This window comes from Falco naumanni, chromosome 12 (genome assembly GCF_017639655.2).
Source record: "Falco naumanni isolate bFalNau1 chromosome 12, bFalNau1.pat, whole genome shotgun sequence".
Classification (NCBI taxonomy): Eukaryota; Metazoa; Chordata; class Aves; order Falconiformes; family Falconidae; genus Falco; species Falco naumanni.
In genome coordinates, this window is record NC_054065.1 from 24911471 (window position 1) to 24935789 (window position 24319).

The following is a 24319-nucleotide window of genomic DNA, read 5'->3' on the forward strand; positions in this document are numbered from 1 at the left end:
CTTATAAAACGTGATTTTCAGTTCTGTAATTTCTCAACGGGAAAATGCAGTCCCTTGATGATGATCCAAGGCTTTGAAGAATAAATTGATTCGAAAGAGAAAATTAGATGGTACTTATTATACTGTCTAACTAGCAATCCTGTGTCATTTGTCTGTTGGATGATAAATGTCTTGCTTTGCCTACCTTCCTCATTTAATAATGTAACTTGTATGCTAGTGGCATACAAGAAAATCTTGTTTTTTAGTAAGAGCTAACTTTAACCAATATTTCTTCGAGGGAGATACATGCATGTTTTAACGTTCTAAATAATTCCCATTGTACACATTGCTTAAACATTTTAAAGCCTCATGTTTAACCACAAGCACTTTAGAAATAAACTATCTTGACCAATTCCTTTAGCACATGCTTAGAGTACATTACAGTAACTTGTGGCACAGCTTTTAATGAAAAAAAAAATATAAAAAAACCCAGCTGAGCAGGAAACAGTAGAGTTTGAAGTTATACCTAATTTGTTTTGTTTATATAGGTTTTAGTTTTTCACTGTTTGGAAATTATTTTGTTGGAATGGAAAATTCTTGCACTAAACTGGGAAGTGCTTGGCCTTGCCTTTTGATGATGGTTTTGGATGGGCTGTTCAGCATTCTTGGAATTGATTTGTTTATAAATCTGCCAAACATAATGTATTTCAGCCCGATTCAGTTTGCCATAATATTGAATTAAAAAGGCTATATTTTGAAGTCACCTAAAATTCTTTATGGAACATATCTGCAAAAGCAAACTACTTATTATTTGATAGTACTCACCTAGACCATGTTTGTGCTGGTTAAATAGAGTTGAAATGAAAATAACAGAAAGCTTTTCACCATCCTCTAAGAAATATGTGGTCCATATAACAGTTGAAAAATGCAGGTATAAGAACTGATCCTCAGTGCCTAGCATAACTGAGATATATCCATTGAGCTAGGCTAATCTGTGTCAAGTAAGGATCTGGCTCATAGTGCGTATAATCAATATGTAGATAAATATTATTTAGAAACAATGTTCTAGGAAAAATGGTGTTACCCATTTTCACAGAAAAACAGACATTTTTAAACCTCATGTTTTAATACACGTTGCCGGTCTCTTCTTGCGACCGATACGCTTAAGACTACAGAATGCTACATCTTAAAATAATGCCTGAATGACATGTTTTGTTACACTGACCCATTACAGTTGAACAGTTCTATAATTTGTAGTGCTATTAATACCTATAGCTGTTCTGGATGGATTCTAAGAGGTTATGCCAGGTATCTGCTCAAGCTGAGAGAAACGCTGCAAGTTTTTGTTGTTTCGATGATCTCTCCAGAAAGCAAAAGTAGATTATTCTCTGAGCAGTAGGAATTCAGTGCAGTAAAGTGGATTTTAGAGTAATCTACATTCCCTGAATAGGAAAAATTACAGTAAAAGATAGCTTTGTGCACTTACGTGGAGTGAATGAGAGACTGTAAGTAATACAGAGTGCTTGTTCTCTTAATGGCTTGATGTGAGCAGCTACTGCTTCTTTCTTTAAAATTTATATCATGAATCAACTCTGAATTCAACTACTCCATTTTAAATAGTACTATGATATTCACTTTGCAATACACTTCAGTGTTTATTCATTTAATGCAATGAACGAGTTGGTTTCAACACGCCCTTTATAAACTCAGGTTAAAAGGATGTTCCACCATGATAGAGATAAGAAACTATATTCTTTCTTCTCTTACAGTTTTTGTTGATCTCAGCATAAAATATGTAGGGAAACTGAAAGGCATATCCACATAAGGAGTTATTTATGAGTAGGTGTATTACCATGTGTTAATATTCTAGAATGAGAGTTATGGAATTATTCAGGAATAACCTTTCCACTTCAAATTCAGACTTCACTTCCATTTAAATAACCTTACAAGCTTTGAGTTAATGTACATAGGTAATAACACCTAAAGTAAAGGGGATAAGATATAAGGGCTGTGATGCACACAGTATCTGTTTCACAACTGTATTGGTTTTGTTTTCCATAATGAGACTGTTGGAGTAGGAATTTACATTTTGACTGCGATAATAGGAACCGATAATATTCCCAGCCAGTAGCTTTGAGACAGTTAGGATCTCTCACCTGTAGTTGTATAAAGGAATGACAGCCTAAGTGGTAAGTGCTGATCATTAGCAACTGAATAACCCTCTTTTTAAAGTATAACTTGTTAGATATCAGAGTCTCAGACATGGGGGGTGGGGGGAAGAAAGAGAAAAAGAGAAACAATACAAACATTGCATATTAACTGACTTTGTACACTAATGCGAAGCTGCTTGATTGAGCAGTGTAGTGTCAACCATGTCTTTCTTCTAATGCTAAAAGTAATGCACATAGACAGAGTGACAATCAGAGTACAGCCTCCCATCAGCTGTAATTAATCTTTTAGTTAACAGAGACTAGAAAAGCTTCTCATCAGCCTCTTCTGAAGTCTGAGGCACCCTGTTTTTTGATGTTTGCATTCTGAGTAAAATTGTCCCCACCAGTTCTAACAAATTGAAACACCAGGCTAATTATGGCAGCTAATGAAGTGTGTGGAATGGTCACAGCTTGTCGTGAAACTGTTCCTTCAGCTCAGATTAGAGTTTCATCAATCACTTTTTTAAACTGATCCAGAATTGCTTCTGCCCAGTGCTTGGCATTTTTAATGCTGTTTCTGTAATTGGTTTTTTCCCCAAAGCTTAGGCTATTTTTTGAAATATTACATTCTCAGGACAGGACTTACAAACTCCAGTTTATAAAAAAACATTTCATTATCGCCTCTATCAGCTGATCAAGTACTAGAAAGCCAATAAAAGAAGCAGAAATATAAAATTTGATATATTGCTTTTAATCCAGCTAAAGGTAGCAATAAAGCATATACACATATATGTATATGAATCATTATTACTGTGGGCTGGATGTATACTGCAATCTCATGAGACATGGTTTGTGGGCTGGATGGTTCAAATCCCACTGAAGGACCTAAATGAAATGAATGAGTTGGTCTTAGCTTATTTCCTAGTGGATTGTGGTCCTCCATATATCACTCAAAGAGTTTGGCATGATTTGTAGTTTTTGCAGATGCCCAAGCCTTTGGCAGGAGGAAGACCAAAATGTGTTGCTGTTTAAAGAATTTCCACACTGCAGGTCAAATCCAAAGTCCTTAAGAGAAGTATGGAAAAGTTTACAGTATAACTTATATTGCTGTCAATGAATAAATTAGCATATAAAGCATTGTAAAAATTCCTAGTTCCTGTTCATTTATAAGATATAATAGTACTCAGCTATACATTGAAAGTTCTGCATAGACATTAAAGACATAGATGTTAAAGGAAGTCTAAGGCTAAACTCTTTCCTCAACATGGACAACTGAGTGTAGAATTTCGTTTGGATGTTATCCAGCTGAAAAATGAAATAAACTTTTGCTTATGTACTGCCATAGAATATGTTTGCACAAGCTGTTACGTTTAGTATATATAACTGGTATTCATATCAGAACCAAGACTGCATGATTTTAGGTTTTGAAGTGTTCGACAATCTGCTGCTTAAATTTGTGCTAATACAAGTAATCCGTTTCATTTTTCTGAACACTGTTGAGTCTGAAACAATGTCTGGCTATAAATATCAGCTGTTCTGCTCCCCCAGAGTTTCTTAATCAGCAACGGTTTGACAGAACTAGCTTCATGTCAATGCCAAAACAAATCTGTGGCCCCCGAGTGACTAACCTGTGTTGTTGATGCTGTTCCTGAACTGTATCAAAGAACCGGTGGATATACACAGGGGGAAAAGTGCCATTGAAAGATGAAGAAAAACATGACACACAAAGAAGATGCTATCATATATGAATAAATACAGACAGGAAAAATAGCAATAGGTATTAGCCTAAAAGCTGTTGTTCCACTTTTATCCATTAGTGAGAGTGTTTGTGGAGACTGGATAGGAGCTGAGTAGTTTTTCTAGCGTTAGCTGATCTCCAAAGCAGGCTGCCTGCAAAATGAGAAAGGCCTTTTCCTGTTCGATCGTTTCAATCTCTTCTGAAGGTAGCACATATTTACAAAACAGAAAAGCTGTTTTTCTCTTTAGCTTTCATCACTTCTAGGGCACATTGCTGTCTCATGTTTAGCTCGTCGCCCACCAGGACCCCCAGGTTCTCTTCTGCAGAGCTACCACCCAGCCTGTCAGCCTCCAGCCTGCTTTGTTCCAGGGTTAATCTGTGTCAGGTGATTTTGTCCATTTTGTGAGGTTCTGTCAGGCCATTCCTCTATCCTATTTACACCACTCTGATAGCCCTCAACTGTATTGGTGGCACCCTTAGTTTGGTGTTGTCCATGGTCTTGATGGGAGTGCATTCCATCGCCACCTCCCAGGCCACTGATGAAGGTATTATACAAAACAGGTCCCCAGATAGCACCTGAGGAAATTTGTACCCAGGTTCCAGTTAGCATACAAATCATTCATTGCTACCCTTTGAACCTGATACTCCAGACTTCTATTAGTCTGCACATCTAGACTATAATTTACCAACTCGGCTAAAAAGATTCTCTGGGAGATTGTATTGAAAGCATTGCTAAAGCTCAGCCAGCATCCACTGTTCTCCTTTGATCTGCGTATCTAGTCGTTTCATCACAGAAAGCAATCAGGTTTGAAACCATCATCCAGAACAATGTCAAACCAAATGAAATCTAACTGAAGTACTAGTTTTGCTACATATGCCTAATACAATGCAATCAATGTGCTTTTATTTCTTTATTTATTTATCAATTCTAAATAATTGCAACTTTTTTTTTAAACAGATACAAGTTAACCTGATAAAGATAACAAATATTTTCAGGATTTCAACTCAGTTTTTCCTTCTTGTGTCCTAGTGGCATGATTTTAGCAAGTTAGGCATAGATGCAACTTGATCTTGGCAGGGTAAACATTTTCTGGCTTTAGTCCAGCAGGTTAAAAGTGGTTCTGAGTTTGTCTTGGCAGTCCACACTTGGCAGCAGCTTCTTTTCAGCTGGAAAGAAAATGTGGTGGTTGAACAGATTAGACAATGAAAGGAGCAGTTTATAAATGGTGTAAGTCAAGATACTTATCCCTAAGTACATTATTTCCTAATACAAGTCCTGTTGCTAGCAGAGTGTGCGTGATGGACAGGCCAAGGAGTTGGTTTAAAAATATGAGTGCCATGATAAAAATGTCATTTACTTTTGCATCAGATGCTTTTGGGGCTCTTTATATTTTTCTGTACGCAGGAATGTATTGTTAGGCAGAGCTCCACCTCAGATTTAATAACTTCATAAAAGTTTTTTTTAAAAAAAACCCAAAACTATGTATTACTCACCAGTATTTTCACACTTGACAATGTTATTTATATGTCTTAATTAAATTAAGTAGAACATCTACTATCTTCTTCAAAAATATTTCCTTAAAATACCCTGCAAGAAGTAGACATTTGCATGGCAATAGCAAATAAACACCTCTTGGGATTCTGAACACCTACTGAACTATTTCAACTGCACATTTGTTTTTTAGCTCAGATTCAGTAAAGTTCAAGGGTATCCAAGTATGAAATAGCTTGTGGAGAAATTCACATTGGTTTCTTAATTTAATTTACTTGTAAAAAAAAAGGCTACATTAGTTGAAAAAATAGAATATTATCTTTGGAAATTTTGGTTTAAATACAGACATTCAGAACAGAATTTGGGTAATGTTGTTTCATAACACTGACTGAAGTATGGTACAGCATGCACTGTAACTTTATGTGTGGCAAACTATACTTTTAATACTGATACTGGCTCTGAATATGTCTAAAAGTACCTGAGAAGTGTATTAAAGGTGATTTGTTCTTCTTCAGCGGATTAGCTTTATACACGTAAATAGATTCATCATCTGAACAGTTATTTATAAAGGAGAATATATTTCTTTTTAAAGCATTACAAAGCTAGTACATGTTTGGGAGGGAGGACCAGACAGTGTCTGGCTTGCAGATCATCAATAAATGGAATAAATGGACTTAGAGGGTACAGCTGGGAATTCTGCCCTTCTTCCCCTTGGGCAACCACAATGACTGCAGGGTACTAAGCAAATGTAACAAATGCAAATTTGAACCACAAATCTTCATTGCTGGTTATATTACACATGACAAAAAAGACAGGCTAGTTTCAGAGCCCAGGTTAATTTTAGAGGGGCCATACTTACGGGAAAAGGTAATTCACTGGACCAAATCCTTCCCCTTTTTTCCTTTGTCCTTCCTTGCATGAAACTTCCATCAAAGCCAAGAGACTATTTGCCTTTGCTTGTGAGGAAGCACTGAAAGAGTTGGCACATTTGTAAATCCTTAATGAACACAGCTATTGCAAAATATCTGATTTGTTTAGAAATATTTGTACTCTCCTTGTACAATGGTTTAAACTATTGCGTTTTCAAAAGCATCTTTATTTCCTGTCATGTCATAGCTTAATTTGTGCAGCTTTGGAAGGTTGCAGTGAAATACGCTTTTGTTCCATTCTCCAAACTGCTTCTAACCATGCAGGAGCAGAAATAGGCTCTTTTCAAAGCTAGAAGACATCTTCTCTTACCATGCACGGATGAGGACAAGAAGTTTTAGAGCTTGACTTGTGTTAGCCAGTTATCTCCGCTTATCTCCAAAGAACAGATTAGCTTAGCAGCTGAACTAAGAAAGCAAACTTCATTGAGCACGGATTTGTAGCAGAATGCTTCCTTCTCAGGATTTTAGGGAAAGGGAGGAACAGAGTTATCATTTCCATGTTGGGCTGTCACAGAGGAGCACACACTGCTGTGCTGCTTGCACTGGACATGCCATGCAGGAAGTATCTAAACCTGTGTGATTATCAGGTCAGTGGTTTTTCAAATTCATGAACCATAATTAGAAATCTTTCATAATTTCTAGCAAGCACTCTTTGGGTTTGGTTGCCTCATTTATAATCCAAAAGATTAAATGTGTAAGAGTCAGTGATAGTTAGAAATCTCCATGAAAATTTAAGTGTAATAATACTGAAATGTTTGTTACATAAATTAAATTGCAATTAATGTTTTCTCTTTCTGTTTGGAAGATAGGATATTAAAAGCATGTTGTTAGACTTCCTACTGTGAACATAATTTCCTGATTTTTTTTTTTACAACACATTATCATAATGTCAATAGAAGACTAAAACTAACAAGTAGAAAAAACTTGCCTGATGTAAGCATAACACAGTAGGTTATAAAGTTTCCTTTTATGATGACTATACAATACCATTTTATTTTAAGATCTAATAGCAAGTTGATTCAAAGGGTAAGGCTTGCACTTAACGAAGTCATTAAAGCAAGTAGAAAATTGCCTTCTACCATAGTCACCCAGTCTTTTTAAATCAAAGAGTTTTATTGTTGTTGGTGATGTTTGCATTTGCAGGAGGTAATTAGGGAATGACTTAGACATCACACCCAGAGTCCTCAAGCTTGTCAAGAAGAACCATAAACTTCACTTGCCCCCCCCCCCAAAAAAAAAAGCAAGCAGGCAGTTTAGGTGGCAAATTGCAGGGAACAGAAGGGAACAGGATCATCAAATTTTAGGTCAGTCTGACCACCGCTGTGTTGGTCCACAATATGGAGCAGCTCATAAAGTCTTCGTGGAAGTGCAGGTTTTTTCAATGCACTTACTCAAAAGAGCAAAATTTAGAGGTTTTAGAATTGGTAGCAGTAGCAGACAGTTAAAGGAGGAGATAGCTGATGGCTCCTTGTCCTCGTCCTCTGCATTGCACTGGCAAGCTGGATGGGGAAAGGTGTCATTGTACCCACTTCGTCACAGCAGTGGTCACTGTCCTGTCGCTCAGGAGCTGCGATTAGGCATGCTTTTCCCTGGAAGTCAATACCTCCTCCCGACACAATGAGATCCAGCCCCTAAGGCATGAGCCAGGCTTTTGTTATTATCTCTCATTTGAAGGGGCTAGTTGACCCAATTGGTAAACACATTAGCTTTTCAATTTTATAGCCTGAAGTCATAGAAGACCTATTCCTCGGTTTTGGGTATTTCTCCACGGCGGAAAGCAAAATCGGCAGTCTGTGCCCACCAGCCACAAAAACGGAGTTATGCCAAACAACTGTGTCCTGAACTTTATGGCTAATTAGCTGCTGAAGCTGTGCCCAAGAAATAGGTTCTTTTGCCCATGGGAAGAAGTGTGTAGCCATTATTAATGTCCCAGCTCATATCCCTCCATAGGTCTTACGAGCAGACCTGCTTAAAGAGACTAAATGTACAACAGGGAATTAAAAATTGAGGTACCCCTTTCACTGAGTGAAATATTGTAAACTTGTTTCACTGGGGCCAGGATTGGTGTCAACGTACTTTGTGTGAAAAGTGCAATAGAAGCATTAGTATTTGACAGCCCTGGTTGAAATAAGTGAAATTAATGGAGCTCTTTTCATATACGACAAGGCCATGGCACCCCTTTCATGCTGCTTACAGACAGAGAAAAGTCAATACTTTTTTATTACTTGATGCTGACCTACATTCTGCACTACAAGTGCCAGGCCCACTAATTGGTTTCAGTTGTGAGAAAAGTTTGCCCCAAAGAAATACTGGAGCAGATAAATCAATCTTTTTTAGGGCAGCTTAGTGGGTTTTGAGCACTTGAAATGACATTTGTGTTGTATTGACAGAATGGATTGTTACACTCATTTTGTCATGTCAGAAGGCCCTGTACTAGTTGGAAGTACTGTTAACCAGTATTGATAAATTTGCTAAGAATAAGTTAGCTGGATCAACGTTTTACTGGTATAACAGCTTGCCATTTCTGGTTTGCTTCCTTGTTAGAGACCTCTGTGGCTATTAATAGGTCAGGAGGCTTGCTATGACAGCTCAATTTAAAACTCGAATTTTACTATTACGACCATTAGGATCATAAGGAGTACTTAAATATGACCACTTAGTATTAAACAGAGGGGGTTGTGGACTATGGCTGTACAGCGCCACTTGGCAGTACTGCCTGGTTTTCCGATGAGGTGTGCAAATGAGGGGTGTCCCAGCTTTGTGGGGAAGGCAAGTGGTGGGCTTACCCTGCACTAGCAATGTAACTGCTGTGTGGACTGTTATGCAGAATTTCGCGTTGCCTCCTCTAAAATCTTGATGTGTACCTGTGGATGTTGATTTCAGGCGAAAGAAAAGTGAGTTTTGTTCCCCATTTCGTTCAGTAGCATGAAGATGGTACTAGGATTCGAGCAGCTGTGCCCTCTTTTCCTTCTGCCATTGATTTTTAACAGATGTTACCTACAGTAGTAGGTCTCTATAGGAGCAAAAAATAATTCCAGCACTACAAAAAAGTTTTTTTATGAGATACAGACCTTTTGTGGATTGGTTTAGTTTTTGCACAGCACATGGTGTCATGTGCTGACATTGTGCAATTATAGAGTGTCTTCAGTATTGTTAGATTGTCTCGGAAGAGGACTTTGCGCTCAGACAAATCTACATGCATTCAACCTAATGCAACTTTAATCTTCATTTATGCAACCAAACCTCTCTTTATGCAACAAAATGAAATTTTGTCATTATAGAGAAAGACTGCAAAGCTGTAAATTAGGTATCGTAAGTGTATTGTTCCAAGTTTATCACATGCTTAACAGCTTCATAATTATTATGGACTTGATAGATTTGCTATAGGAAATTACCTGAAGTGTGCCTGCAGAAGCTGAGAATAAATGGTCATAATGGTACTTTCTGGCTGCTGTTGGCCTATTCTTGCTTTGGTCTGAAGCACCTGACTTTCTAAATCATTACGTTTCCAAGAAGATACTTAATTGTAATTCCTATCTCATTCCAAAGTGCATTTTAATATTACAGGAAATCGTACAATACTCTCAAAATTGAAAAGAAACAAAGTTAGTGCACATTTATCACTAGAACATGAGGGAATGCATTCTCGAAGGCCTTCAAGCTGATGCGTTGGTCCACGAGGTCTTGTTGGTTTGCCAGTGTTACCTGTACATCATCTGTATTTATGTATGTCTGCCTATTCTGATGTAAAATCTCTTGAGAATTTGCTTTAATAATACCATTACAAAGATAAACTGCGAGCATTTAGCAAGTCTAATCCACGACATCAGAGTGTGCTGATTGAGCCGAATCCTTGGTGGCTTTATGTCACCTTTGTTGACTTCATTGTTTAGAACTGATGAGCACACGTGACAGTCAAGTAGTCAAATATATCAAAAGGGTCCATAGGTCTTGTTGAGCTCTGTCAGTTGAACTTGAGTCAATTACGATTTTCCAGGGCGAAAGGAGTCAAAGCTTGACAAGTTTAAAAAGGAAGTGTTATATTAACTTTGTTTCGGAGTTTAAAAATAGGTCTTGGGCCTGAGAATTAGAGGTTTCTGGTGCTGAGAATTATACAGAATGATTGAAGAAAGCATTGTGGAAAAATTCCATAAAGCTCAGCTCCATGCTGCTCTGATCCTGAGACCGCAAAACTGCAGGGTCAGTCCCACCAATATGTGGGAGTTTGTTGTGGATAACTGGCTAGCTGAAAAGGGTCACACAGCCATAGTCCAGCTGGCTGGACAAAAATGCACATCGCTCTCAGCTTATCTGAAGTAAAGCAAAATACACTGTCTTTGGCTGTCCTTGTTACACAGTAACAGGAAGATTTTGGTGGGAAAAGAATGTTGCAGGTGGGAACAGATAACTACAGAAGAGAAACTAGGGGCGGACTTGGTATTTAGGCAACTAACCAATAATGAGCTTAACTTTTGCAATATGTATGAGCTAATTATAACAAGGCATAAAAGGTGACTGTAAGAGACAATAAAGGAAGTCTGCTGATCACTCATATTGAGAGGCTGTGTCTTCCCTCCATCGCGACAGTTTGTATTTATAAGCGAATTCATTCCAGCTACCAACGATGAGGGAATAACAGTGAAAAGAATTTTGAAGAAACCTGTTTTTCTCCACTCACAGTTGTTGTTCTTGCAACTTCAAAAGGGTTATTTACATACCTTCATACATCCTAGACTATGCAGCAATCAGCTTAAAATCAAGAAGATCCTGGCAGTCTACCAGAACCCACCAGCAGTGCATTGCAGTGCTTCACTGCACGATTTAACTTACATTTCACCATCAAATTAGGTAGATGTGAGAACCCAGCTTCCATTTCCTTTCCCTTTGTGGCACAGACACTCTTCAGTGCTGTGAGGTGCATCTTGCAAGGCCACGTGGTGTTTTCAGGCTGTACTTTCTCATACCTGATTAAAATCTAAGTCTTCAACTACAGAAATGCCTGGGGTTCTTTTCTCAAAAATATATTTATATTTTATATGCATACTGTGCGACATTTATCTGGTGTACATTCTAAACTTCTTTGATTAGCCTAACCGTAAAGGCAGCAACACTTTTATTTATCCATCAGGCTATGTGATGTTTCCTAAATGTGGTCAAACATAACTGCTGTCGTCATAATCGGAGCCAGTTGTTTAAATGCTCAGTTGTGAGTATCTAGTGAGATAGCTTTAAATAACAAGATAAACAGTACAGCTGCCAACCCAAAGTAATCTTACACCGAGGGGGCGTGTGGCACAGAAAATTTCCTCTTTGTCATTTTGATTTGAGTTTGAAGCTGGACCTGGGCTTAGTTCCAGCTCAAAAAACTGTTCACTTCAAAGGCTCCTAAATTGTCCCAAGGAGCTAATTTTGGCAGCCAATTGTTTTTGTTTGGCTAGGCATCCTAATAGCAAAAGCCGTCTGCTCCAGCAAATGAAGACTTCTTCAGTGCTCAGACTTCCTATTCCTGATTTTACCCTGATGTGTGTGTGGGGTACACTTTTACTGGTTTCCCTGTCTCACCCCAAGTTCACTGCTTTTTTTGTTAAACTGTGCCTAACCGTCCTGCATGTAATACTTCCTATTTTCAAAATAAAGGATCCTGTCTTCTGCTCTGAATTACTGCTTAATCCGAAATTACAGCTGTATTATCTATTCGCTTTCTCGGCAACTAGAGCTGGGTTTTTTCCCATTCCCCTGAACAATATTAGCCTGGTGGATTTACTGAATAAAATATATGTAGCTTCACTTTCAAAGGGAACTATTTGCAGTTATGCTGGAGTTATAACAATATTTATTATAATAATTACATGGACAACTTTTCCTGCAGTAAGAAGGTGCTTGTGATGCCAAGTACACCATGAAAATTAAAAAAACTGTGCTGTTTTTAAAGTATAATAGGAAAATATGCAAATAAGCTTTCTTGGGTAAGAAATTGGGCAGTACATAGAGAAATATTGGGCAGGCATAGAGAAACATTAAAAATTAAATCCTGTGAACAGTTAAGAATGGGGCAGTACTCACTTCCACACCACACCGAGAGTATGTCGTTTTGCGTCTGTATGTCTACCTTGCTATTTTAAGATTTACGCACCACAATGTTGGAGGAATCATAGCAAATAAATTGAAGTATGAGATGTAAGAAATGATATGGTCACGGTCTGGCAATGCACACTGCAGAAGAAAGGCAGGCAGGCCATGTCAGTGTTTGCAGGAAGCTTACCAGAAGTTGTAGTTGTCCTGTTTATGAAGATTCAGCTAAACTATGGTCTGTGAAGTAGCTAAATCTAAATTAGCCACGGAATGATAATTCTGCTTCATGTCATTTTTCAGAAAAAAAGTTTTCATTCTTTTCAAGAGAAAACAAAACTTTTCAAATTGTGAAGTGTGTTGAAAAGGTAAAAAATTTAGCTTTCATTCACCCAAGCACTTTCACAGAGCATCATGTTGATGACAGAAAACAGCAGAAAGTGTTCAGACCAACTTATTTCGTAGAAGTTAATCAACACATCCTAGAAAGCTGGTAATTCATCTGTGGCATGTTACTTTCTGAAAGGGAAAACAATTTTAATGCAAAACAAACATTTTGTATTGATGACACTATTCCCTGTATTTCTAGGGTCAAAGAAAATAATTTTATTAAGAATGCTTTAAAATCTTGATCTGAAACACCACAGACTTGCTCATTTAGCATGAGTGTTTATTAGTAAGTAGCTAAATCAAAATACTCTTTAGAATACTTAGATTATTTTACTTTCTTGTTTGTTGGCTGTATTTAGATTGTGCTCTCAGGTCACAGGTTGACTTACATTTCTCTCTTATTCAATTTAGCTTTGTAAGCATTTTAATTTTTAAAAAAATGAATGCACTTTTCCTGGAAAAAGCATGTTCAGGAATCACCCTGCTTGTATTTTTTCTACCGGAACACCTAATAATTTTGTGGCTACTAATACTTATTAATATATATTCATTTTATTACCATTTCTCATGGAGCTGGTTTACTATCCATGTTTGAATGTTAACCAAGGTAGAAAAGTTAAAATATTGCAAGGATATTTTGCTGCCTTTAACCTACCTGGTTGCCAAGGAGGAGAATAAGATTTTGTATACCATGATTTGCAAAAGACTATAAAATCGTTTCTGGAGCAGGAAATATTTGCAGTGCCTGTAGTCATTTAGAGTTTGAAATACATATTCGCTTGCAGTTAAATCAATCAGTCCTTGTGCTCTTCTTCAAAGTAATATACATATAATGAAAAAAATGTATGCCTCTATACACTATTTTGCATCATTTGCATTCTAATTCATATGATGAAATGTAACTAGAAGACAATATTTAGAGCTCTAAAATACCTATTAAAAAAAACACTGAACATGTAAAACTGTGAAAGCCAACTTAACACTTTTTTTGTCTCTCATTTCTTTAGGACTTTCGAACAGTGTTACCATCGATTGTTCTCTTCGAAAAGTTTGGGAAAACTTATTCCAGTACTGGTCAAATAGTGTAAACTAGACTGTATAAGACACCTGATAAGTAATCAATAAATGTATTTCAGCAAATGCACAGCAGCATGTTGATGGAGTGTCCCATAAAGTACTCTTTCTGTAAAGCAATGTATACTGTGTCTGAAGTAGCCTTAATTGGTTTTACTTGATCTTTAAGCAATACAGCTTCCAAGATTTATATTATTTATTTTTTTTTAAAAAAATAATAATAAAAAATATTATCTTAGGAAAATGGTTTCTGAAATTGCTATATTTTCTGTAATATAAATCCTTTAGGATACAAAACTAGAGTAATTAAGTAACAGACTTGGAATCATGTTTGTTTATTACAGATTTGTAAACGAGTTTAACACTTAAAAAAGAAAAAAAGTTTAAAAGTTACATCTACGTTGGTTTTTCTCACAACTATAAATGAATCTGGTTCATCATTGTTGTTCATCATTTTCAGTGTTAATATACATCCTTTTTGGATACTGATCCATCTCTTCAGAAGGACAGGATAGGCTCTTTACATGGAAGATACTATTTTATATCCTTTTAGCACTTCCTTGGGTGACATAACATCAGCGTTGAAAAAAGAAAGTTCTAACAATATATACACCTTATTATTAGACCGTTTTTTCTATAGCCACTTGATTTCCTTTCTCAGTAGCTGTGTATTTACTCCTAGTGCCATGTTATGTGGGTACATAACCATGTCGTGCTTGGCAAAGAGGAACACATTTGATCACACAAAACTGGTATTGCTGTGTTCACTAGCACGCAATCCTGCAAAATATCAAGTATCTTCAAAGCCCATTAGCTTCAAAAGACAAACAATTCAGTGTCATGGGAAGACTTCAGCATTTCTTAAGAACAAATTGTAAGCTAATTCTTAAAATCATGAGTGAATTTTTACAGGAGTTTTGTGCTGAATCTGCTAGGATACCATGTTTGCTTTTCACATCATTTGACTATATTTGAATCAAATGTATCTGTTCATCTGTTGCTCAATGGTAGGCTTTTTATTACTGAATTTTGTTATGTGATTCTTTTTTCCTCTACAAATATGCAGAAAACCTCCGTGAGATGTCTGTGTGAATACTTTCTGGAGTCACAAAATTCACTTCTGCGGTTTTCAACTGTTAGCCTACGTGAAAAAAGTTTTACTGCTGTCATACATCAGAGTAAAAGCACTTTCAGTTCCATTACAGTAGGTTATGGGTGCAGGCAGCGGGCTGTACTGTTGTTACTTTTTGTAGTTTGTCATTTTCAAGCTTTGAATAGTTTATTCTTCTGCATGGCAATGAGAAATTAACTTTGGGAAGTGAGAAGCAGCCAGCTCAGTGGCTGGGTCTCCCCTGTAAGATTTAATCTGACCAAATGTATCAGAGTGCTTTAGATGTTCATGGAAGGGATTGAACATGAAACGCTTGTGCAAAACTGTTGATGAATAAAGATGCCACAGTAATTTTTATATGTGAGAGTTATCTATTTGATTGCTTCAGCTTTAAGGTAGTTCATCCCAGTAATTCACCCTGTGTTGCCTCTTTAACTTCGTACCATAGTTTCCCATCAGTCCGATTAGAAATGCCTTTATCAGATTAATCTTTCTTTCTCTTTCTCTTTCTTCCTTTCAGTCTCTGTGACCCCAAGACAAAACGAAGCCTACTATGCAGCCTGTACTGCACTGGCAGTAGTGCCCATAGCTAAGGGTCTGGAGCACAGATGGAGGTTAAAACCAACACTTCTAATTTTAATCTTTTGATGCATACACACTTTTCCTCCTCTTAAGAAAAAAAACCCACCTTTTCCATTTCTAAGCCGCTAGGTACTTGCCAGAAACCTTCTTACATGAAAACAGATCTGTTAATTTTATTAGATAAATAAATATCCACAAAATTAATAAAGTATTAACCATATTGCCTGCCAGGTTTGGGTTTTGGGGTTCTTTTACCAATTAAGTTTCATAGGGAACCCATACTTTTCTTTAACTGGAGTTCACACAGAATTTATGTCATTTGTGGGCATATATCATCCAAATTATTTTGTGTGGCCACACTATAATCCCAGAACCCTTCAATTTCTCATTAAATACATTCAGCACTTATGCAGTACATTTATACAAACTACTTGATAATTATTCTAGTGAGACCTTTACCAATTCTTCCATTAAGTATAGACTTTTTATTATTTTTATTACTCTCTTAAACTGCATATAAACACATGCAGAGAGTCAACAGAAGATTAGCTTGAATATATTTTGAAATAGAAAAACATGTCAAACTCTGAAGCTTCAGATAGATTTTGACTTTTGTTTTGGTTTTTTTTTGGTTTTTGGTTTGGTTTTTTTGTTTGTTTGTTTTGTGTTGTTTTGTTTTAATTCCCAGTCAGATGCTGCAGAGTCCAGGAACCTTTGTAAGCATGGACTAGGGAACCTGCCCCTACATTTTTTCTACCTATGGATGAGGCTGACAGAGAAAACTCTCAGTATTAAAAGGAACTGCTAGTAAAAATATCCCAGTTTTGGGATACCTTCGGCATGTTGTACTCCCTTGATTACAAAAGCTCAGAATGTATAATATAGCACAGAGAACACCAGTAGGTTTTTATTATGTAGAGGAACTGGAAATCAGGAATCATTCAAAAAATAACTTGGAAGTGAATGCTAGCAACTCTGCAGTATATAGGAAAGGAGATAAAAGATAAACTTTAGCCCTGTGGTGGACCTAATTTCTGTAACTCTGGGATAGACTGCCACTTCCTTTGGTAACCCTCTGTGGCAAGCAAGTGAATGTGTCTGTCTGTCAAAGAAAGTTTTTCTGCTGTCTTGTTTAAATAAAAAATGTTTGCATGTAGCAAACTTAACAGTTTTTATCTAAAGCTTTTTTTTTTTTTTTTTGGCAATAATATAGTGAACAAGACAGTAAGGATCTTGATGAAGTCATTAAGTAACCAGTCTATCACTATAAACACTAAGTGACTGTGTGATTTTACTTTACTCCTGTTTATCTTTCTTATTGATATAGTTTACCGTATCAATTTTAGTTATCAAATTACTCTTTGAATTATATTTGGAGTAATGTATTTTTAATATTCTATTTACTGTAGGCTTTCCTTATTTATAAAATTGTTGTTTTATAACATTCTGATAATGAATGGTGTGTACTTTAGAGAAGGGTTTTCTCTTTTATAGGGGATGGTACAATCTGTTCTCACAGTACAAAATCTTAACACACAGAATGGGTATAATAAGGGCATCGGGAAAGGAACGCTGAAAATTTGAAATGGACTCATGGATCTTGATGACTCTGAACTTATGTAGCCTCTTAGAAATGTAGTTAGCTATGACATTTAGCAAACTACTCCCAGCAGTATCTAAAAATCTAAAAGAATCACTGTAATGCCAGAGAAACAGACAAACATAAGAAACTGTTTATCAGTCTTCAGAAAAAGAGGCATAATTGCCCTAATTGTCCCATTAAATGTATTTCAGTCAACTGCAGTTGAACAAAAGTGAACAGTAGAACGTATATAGCCAGACTCTACCAAAGCAACCTCATTGCTGTTCTCTGCGATAACAAAATATGGCCTTCAGCGAGGCATGCACGATCCTTGCTTTTCAGCCACAGGAACAGACATATTTTTTGTGATTGGGACTGGTTTAGTCCACATGTACAGAGGAAAAAAACTACTGTTGGTTTTTTTCATACTCATGGTTGAAGAGGCTTATGAAACACCTTTAGGAAGCTGTAGTTACTGGAAAGAACCTGTCATACTAGCTCACTAGTAGAGTATCTCTAGCATGTCACTTAGAGATCTTTGTTTGATGTACAAAAAGTCTGGAACATCATACTTTGATGTCTACTGATATCTGAGCACATTGTATAGATAACAGATCTTGAAAGAGTCAAATAATAATGTTATTTATTTCTATATCAGATATGCTGGCCTACATGCCAAGCACTAAGGATTCAAAGCCTCTGTGCTAGTGGCCAACGATCTTTGGGTTTAACCACCACTGCGGATCACAGCACTCACAAAAAGGATTCAGGCGAAGACATTAAAATGGAAGAGCAATGTGCTAGAAGTTGCTCACAACCTCTCGCATCATGAGGTTCAGGGCTATTAGAAAATGTCTTACCAAATCTATCCTTTGTTACTCAGAGGATTAAGGATCTTTCAGTGTTGCTGCTCAATAATTTTGTTTGACTCCTACATAGCTGATGTTGTAAGCACAGAAAAATATCTTAATTTAGGTAATTTAAGAACTGCCTTCTGGGCAGATCCAAGATGTTCTCAACACTTGCCAGAGAAAACATTTAGCTTGTAATGCCCTCTAGAGGCAAAATGGCTATAGTAGCGTTGACCACGGCTTTACTCCACACTTTCTGGTCCAACTGTGATGCTGTCGCTTTCAAGGAACCGCTTTTTTTTTTTTTTTCCTTTTCTTTTCTTTTTTGTTTTCCTTTTCTTTTATTTTCTCTCTCTCTCTCTTTTTTTTTTTTTTTTTTTTTTTTTTCCGTGTAAGAGCAGAGGTCTTAGAACTGTTAAGGGCTCTGCAGTTGATCTAGATGCCTCATTCTTGACTTGTACTGAAGCGGTCTCAGCTGACATGTGGCCATACTTAAACTGCAAAGCAAGATGGTCACGCTCGTAGACAATAATGGAATTAGACATACCGATGCTTGACACTGAATAAGACTCTGAAAGCATCAAAATTAAAAAAGATTGCTAGACGTTTACAGTTATTTCAAAGGATGTGTTTGCAACATGTCTTTCATAAATCCCCGGTCCTCAGTTTACTGAATGTAGAAGTTCTGCGTAGTTGGCTTTGTTAGAAAGATGAGGAGCTCTGCCTTTTACTGGCAGCCATGGGCTCCTATACGGGGAATAGCAGAGGCTGAAAACCTGAGGATGTGCATAATTCCTTAATTTTAAAACCTGGATTACCCGAATACAACAGAAACACTGAACCACAAAGGAGTCACATCCATGCAATCAGCAATGGAATTTCAGCCTTGAAGCTTTTATTTGTCTGAACTGTATTTGTACAACTTTTTTTTTTTTTTTTTGGTGAATTTTCTTTCCCGTGTTGACAAAGGTTTCTGGTATGCCTGGAAGAATGTCAACAAAGAAGCTCAGACAATGCAAAGCTGGCTTGGCTTTGTATTCTTCCATCTTTCAATAGTTCAGCTCATTAATGAGAAAATCATCTGGCTGCTGGCACAATCAGATACAGTCACTTATCAGTACATTGAGTTCAGTTTATAGTACTCCGATTCATATTCATGATCAGAGGATGCAGTGGAGCAATTCATTAGTGCACTGCTGCATTAAGCATTCACTGCCAAAATGTGGCATAGTGAGAGTTTGCATTAAACCGCTTCCTTTGAGAATCTTTTGGTCAAGAAATTCCCAAGTGCAGAAATCTGTTGAGGTAAATCACTCAGGCACTTCAAGGAAAACATTGAGACTCAAATGTTATATAACATTTAGTTAAAAAAAAATCCATTCACTGGTGCTATTGTATGTGTGTGACATGATTGCTCTCAAATACAAGTTTAGATTATTGTAGTGGCTAATAACATGTATAATCTAGATTAGAATTATCCCACACTGAATCCTCTTTCTTACTCTTAATTATGCTGTCTAATGAAAGGTGAGTTTTTTTTGTTTTGGGTCAAGGTATTCAACATCAAAACCCCAACCTTCTCCATTCTGTGTGTTTGCTCATGGTACAAACAGGGGGCACTTGCAATTGCAGTCTGAGCTACTCAGTGGTAAGAGAGGAGCAGAAAGAAATGAAGACAGAATGGAAGTAGAACTGTAAACTAGTGATCACTCATACATAAGCAAAATAGGTGCTAAACTTTCTTTTCATGTGCCCTTAATGTAACTCCTCTCCCTTGATCGAGATTACTCTTGTTTTTTCTCACTGGTATTTTGACCAAAATCTGGGCCAGTGGATCGCTGCTAAGAGGAGAATATATGCATAATTTGTAAAAAATATGAAACAGACTGCCCATACTTTGTTTTGCATGTATTTGCAGCAATAATACTCACACATATACCTAATAGTTTTGAATAAGAGTGTGTAGTGAGCTGTGTTTCAGACACTGACCAAACAGCCTCTGACATGGGTCTCCCATTACTTCAGAAGATAATGTCTGGCTTCATTTTTCCTGTTTTCCAAAGCTGTGTGCCAGATGCTACGTGAGACTCCCGTGCGCCTGCTAGGAGTTGGTCACCCTCTTGATTTTTTTTTCTGTGCTTGATCTTTGCTTTTCTGCTTCCACTTGTTCTGTTTTCCCTGCAACACAGGATACCTACCTCTGGTTTATGCTAATAGCAACATACAAAAGCCTTGTCAGAAACTAGTTAAAGATCAATTGGGAGAAAAGAAGCTCAAATCTTTAAGAAATTTGTGCCTGTAGGATTTCTTTCTCTCTTAAGCTTCTGTATCTTCTCCACTGCAAAGTGTTGCCATCTGCAGATGAGGCAAGAATTAGTTTGCCATCTATCTTTTGCTCTGGACAACAGAGCAATTGGGTACTCTGAAGCAGTCAGTGTGGCTTTTAAACAACACCTAAACATTTCTTTGGAACAGAAAGGTCCTTCCTAATTTCCTCACAGTCCCCTGAACACATATATGACAATGCCATAAACATGAACATTTTGCAACCATTGGCCTGACTGAACAGTTTGTATCTTAATCTCATTCAGAATATATCAATGTATGTAACGATGGGTATATTTTGTAAAACTAAAACTTCATCCTTAAGCCCTCCTTAGTCCAGATCATTACTTAAACTACCGGTATTGCTAGGCTCTGTTTCCAGAGTCAATTACAGCCAATACAACCAGCTACAACTACTGAAGTGTGTAGTCGTTCCAGTGCTAAACCAGATGCCAAGAGCACTAGACTGTGTATCTAAAAACTTGTCCAGCTCTCTGCCCATCCCCTTTTTGGGGGAGTCTGTTGCGAGGACGGACACTGTTATGGTTTCACAAGAGGGTTCGTGTGCCCAGTTCAGAACCGAGACCCTTCTGTGCCACTACTGCTGCACAGATCTAAAGGAAACGGAAATTAAAAAGGGGACAGTGCAAGTTTAATAACCGGGGCAAACAAGCAAAGAAAGTAGTGACTTGAAGAAACATAGACACAATCTTCCCCATGAAATCTAACTAATGACATTTATGGCAATTATTGGGAACGCTTTATCTAGGCCTCAAACAGGAAAAAGAAAAGAAAAAACTATTCTGGGCAAGGGCGTGAGTCACGCTGCTTTGTGCAAGCCAGTGATGGCAGCCGCTCGCCATCGACGGCGCAGTGACCCAGAGCCGTGTCTCTGTGGTGAAGAACAAACTGGAAATTCATTGTTGCCCCCAAGAAGGCAGGAATTCTGACTGAGGCCACTTTTCGTGTAGGTGCTTGGTACCACAGCTCCTGCAACTTGTTAGTTCGTCACTTGTAGTCTAATGACAGTTGAAGAGGATGACGGTGACAGACAGCTGTGTCTGTAAGCATCAAGAGAGAGCTTATGTTTGACCTAGTTCTGGAAATGATTAACACATGATTTAGCTCTCATTCATTTCTATTCATGGTCATATATATCACAGCTGTTGCTGAACACCAAGAATCAGGAAAGGTTTTTGATGACTTTATACTTTACAAATGCATAATCAAATGGTGAGAACTGGCCATTTACATTAATGAGATATTTTTCCTGTTAAAAAATCAGAATATTTTCTCCTGTTGCTCTCAAGTTTTTGTTTCCTTTAACCATCAGCTTATTCTAGTAATGTGAAAACAGTGATGGTGTATGTCATTTCTTATAAAATATATCCATCTGCTTATTTAATTCTTCACAGCTACTATACATTAAGATGAAACTACATATGTTATAACAAGTATAACTACAATATTTAAGAGGCTTGAAGACTTCCAAGTGTAAGTCTCCTTTTTTAATATTATATTTTTACAGTGAAGAATGCATGATTATTCCTCCAGCATAATCATAGCTAAAAGGACAAGGTGCTTTACTGCATTGATGATGTTTAATCCGCTTACGTCTCTCTCATAACAAAGAAAAAAATTATAAATCTATGGCCAACTGGGAACTTCACAGTGCCACAATAGTTCCACATGTATGCACTTAGAAATTCATAGCTTTGTCAGAGATAGCATGTAGTAGGTGATTTTGCTGCTCAGTAGCAACCTGGTAGATCACGGTGTCTGGACTGGGAAAGGATCTCCACTGGCTGGAAAGATTTCTGGCAGGTTTACTCGTTTGTCCTGAAGAAGGCAACACGGCACGCTGTGCAAACATAGCCCTTCTGTGAGAAGCTTTTAGAAGCTCTGAGTAAGGGCAGGCACGTGTGAGGTTTTGTATGCTAACATTTTATTAGAGTTCACAGAATATTCAAGTTTTTGCAGATCTCTCCCACATTATTACCTTCTGGGATCCCCAGCAGTGAAGTGTGTAAAATCTGGCTCTTTCAGGTATCTCTGTTGCTGTTTCCTGTCATTTTCATCCACTTGTCTGGCTCTTCTTTGATAATGACTGCTCCAAATACCAGCAGATTTTGATAGGACTTGCTCACCTCTCACTGGTCTTTGCTTCCAATCTTCATGCATCTGGCCGATACAGACAAACTCGTAAAGGTTCAGATGCAAAAGATTTTCAAAGCTGCTCTAGCTGAAGGCCTTCAAGCTTGAAAAATGTGTTCTTTCATCAGAGGTTTTTTTAAAAGCAGATAAAGAATTGGCAAAGAAAGTAAGGGTAGTTTTTTACAGAACTTATTGTATTGACATGGGTTAAAGAAATTGTTCTGACAATTTAAGAAATTAGAAAAATTGAAACTTCTGTTTCATATCGTAAATGTTTACTAAGTGTTTTTGTTTTGTTATACATATATTTTCTCAAAGCCCAGCAGTTACCCAGAATTAATATTTTTTTAAAAATCTGGCTTTACGTCCATTTGGGAAGAAAATAACAATATCTGTGCCAATGATTCTTAAGAATTCTTCTTTCTAAGGAATATCGGATTCTATTATAAACATGAAAAAATCATTTAAACAGCTGAAATTTGAAAGGCTTAGATTTGCTCCTCATTATGTATACATAAAGATAGGTTGAGAGAAGATTCACCTTGAACAAGTCACTACCAAACGTCCTGCTGAGCCTGAAAACTAGTAGGCTGCCTCAGTTTTCACACTGATAAAAGGAAACTGGCTAGGCTGTTTTTTCAAAATATGTTAATAAACTGGCTCTTCAGAGCAAGAACACATTTAGCTGATACATCTGTTACTCAGACTGTCGCACAGAATTAGAAAAAATAATAAGTATTTTATTGCTCTCTAGAAGTTAGAAGCAAGGACTAGGGAAATAGGTCTTGGCACTTTCTATGCAGAATTTAGAAGTCTTAGAAACAACTGAGTCATCTCTGATAAAAGAAAGTGATTAAAAAGGCAAAAGAATTTGTAGAGGACTCAAAATTTTAAAAATTCAAAAAGTGGCTTTACAAGAGAGATTTAAAATTCACAGAAATGCTCTCCTGGTGATATCCATCAGGTGGATTTAGAATATTTGTCCTAATCCAAATCCAAATGCGCCTGGGGTGTAAAAGCACTTACAAGTAAGTGAAAAGCAAAACAAAAAGGTATAGTTTGAAATGGCATTCAGAGGACACCAGTCCACTGCCAAAATATGTCTATAGAGACCATTCACTACTTAGTTGCTTTGTATGCATATCTCTTCAGCTCTTCTCAACCTCGGTACAGATGATTTTGTACTCTAAAACACAGGTGGAAGACGATTTGTACTCTAAAATACATAGAAAGTGTAGGCAGCATAGCTCCGTATTTCAATAAGCACTAGAAGTTTGTCTGCCAGAACAGAGCCTTGCACAATAGGCAGCGCAACGGTTTAATTCAATGTAAGAGCCTGCAATTGTGTGTGGCTCCCAAGCAACTTTGTGCAGAAAGTATGTCTTCCTCCCTGGGAGTGGGACTGTGATGGGGCACCAAGCTGAAGGGGGAACTAAATTGCCAGCTGAGGAGGGAAGTCAGTCAGAAGAGCGATGGGGTTTGACACTGGGCAAGGTCCCAGCTGTGGGCCTAACCCAACTTGGTTTACTGGGACTATTCAGAGGCTGCTTGTTACCACTTGTTTTGAACCACTCGCCCCTGGGACCTCAGAGGTAGGAGGTATATGTTTTATAGCTCTCTGTCACGAAGCCTTTGATGGGTTGCTGAAAGTGTTGGCAAAATTGGATATTTTTACACTTTTTTATCTTTGACAGAGCTGACTTTAAAAACTACACCTAAACAACGAAGTTATAGAAAGTGAAAAGTTATTTCTATGTCATCGACTGGAATTAGAAGCTGGAAGTAATCTATTCATCCTTGCAAGGCTAGTGATGTCCCTTCTGATGATGAAGCCTCATTGTATTTGTTACTCAGTGATGGATTGTAAGAGGTACAATGTGTATTTTCATGTGT

At 37.3% G+C, this 24319-nt stretch overlaps 1 protein-coding gene across 4 annotated transcripts in view; it reads left to right on the plus strand.

Moving 5' to 3' along the window:
* SPATA17 (spermatogenesis associated 17) overlaps positions 1–14000 on the plus strand; it is a 90168-nt gene extending 76168 nt beyond the window's left edge. For all 4 annotated transcript variants that reach the window (XM_040611894.1, XM_040611896.1, XM_040611897.1 and 1 more), the window contains one exon: positions 13755–14000. In XM_040611894.1, coding sequence (XP_040467828.1) covers positions 13755–13835 — 81 coding nt within the window. In that variant the 3' untranslated portion in view covers positions 13836–14000. The remainder of the gene's footprint in view (positions 1–13754) is intronic.
* The last annotated feature ends 10319 nt before the right edge of the window (positions 14001–24319 follow it).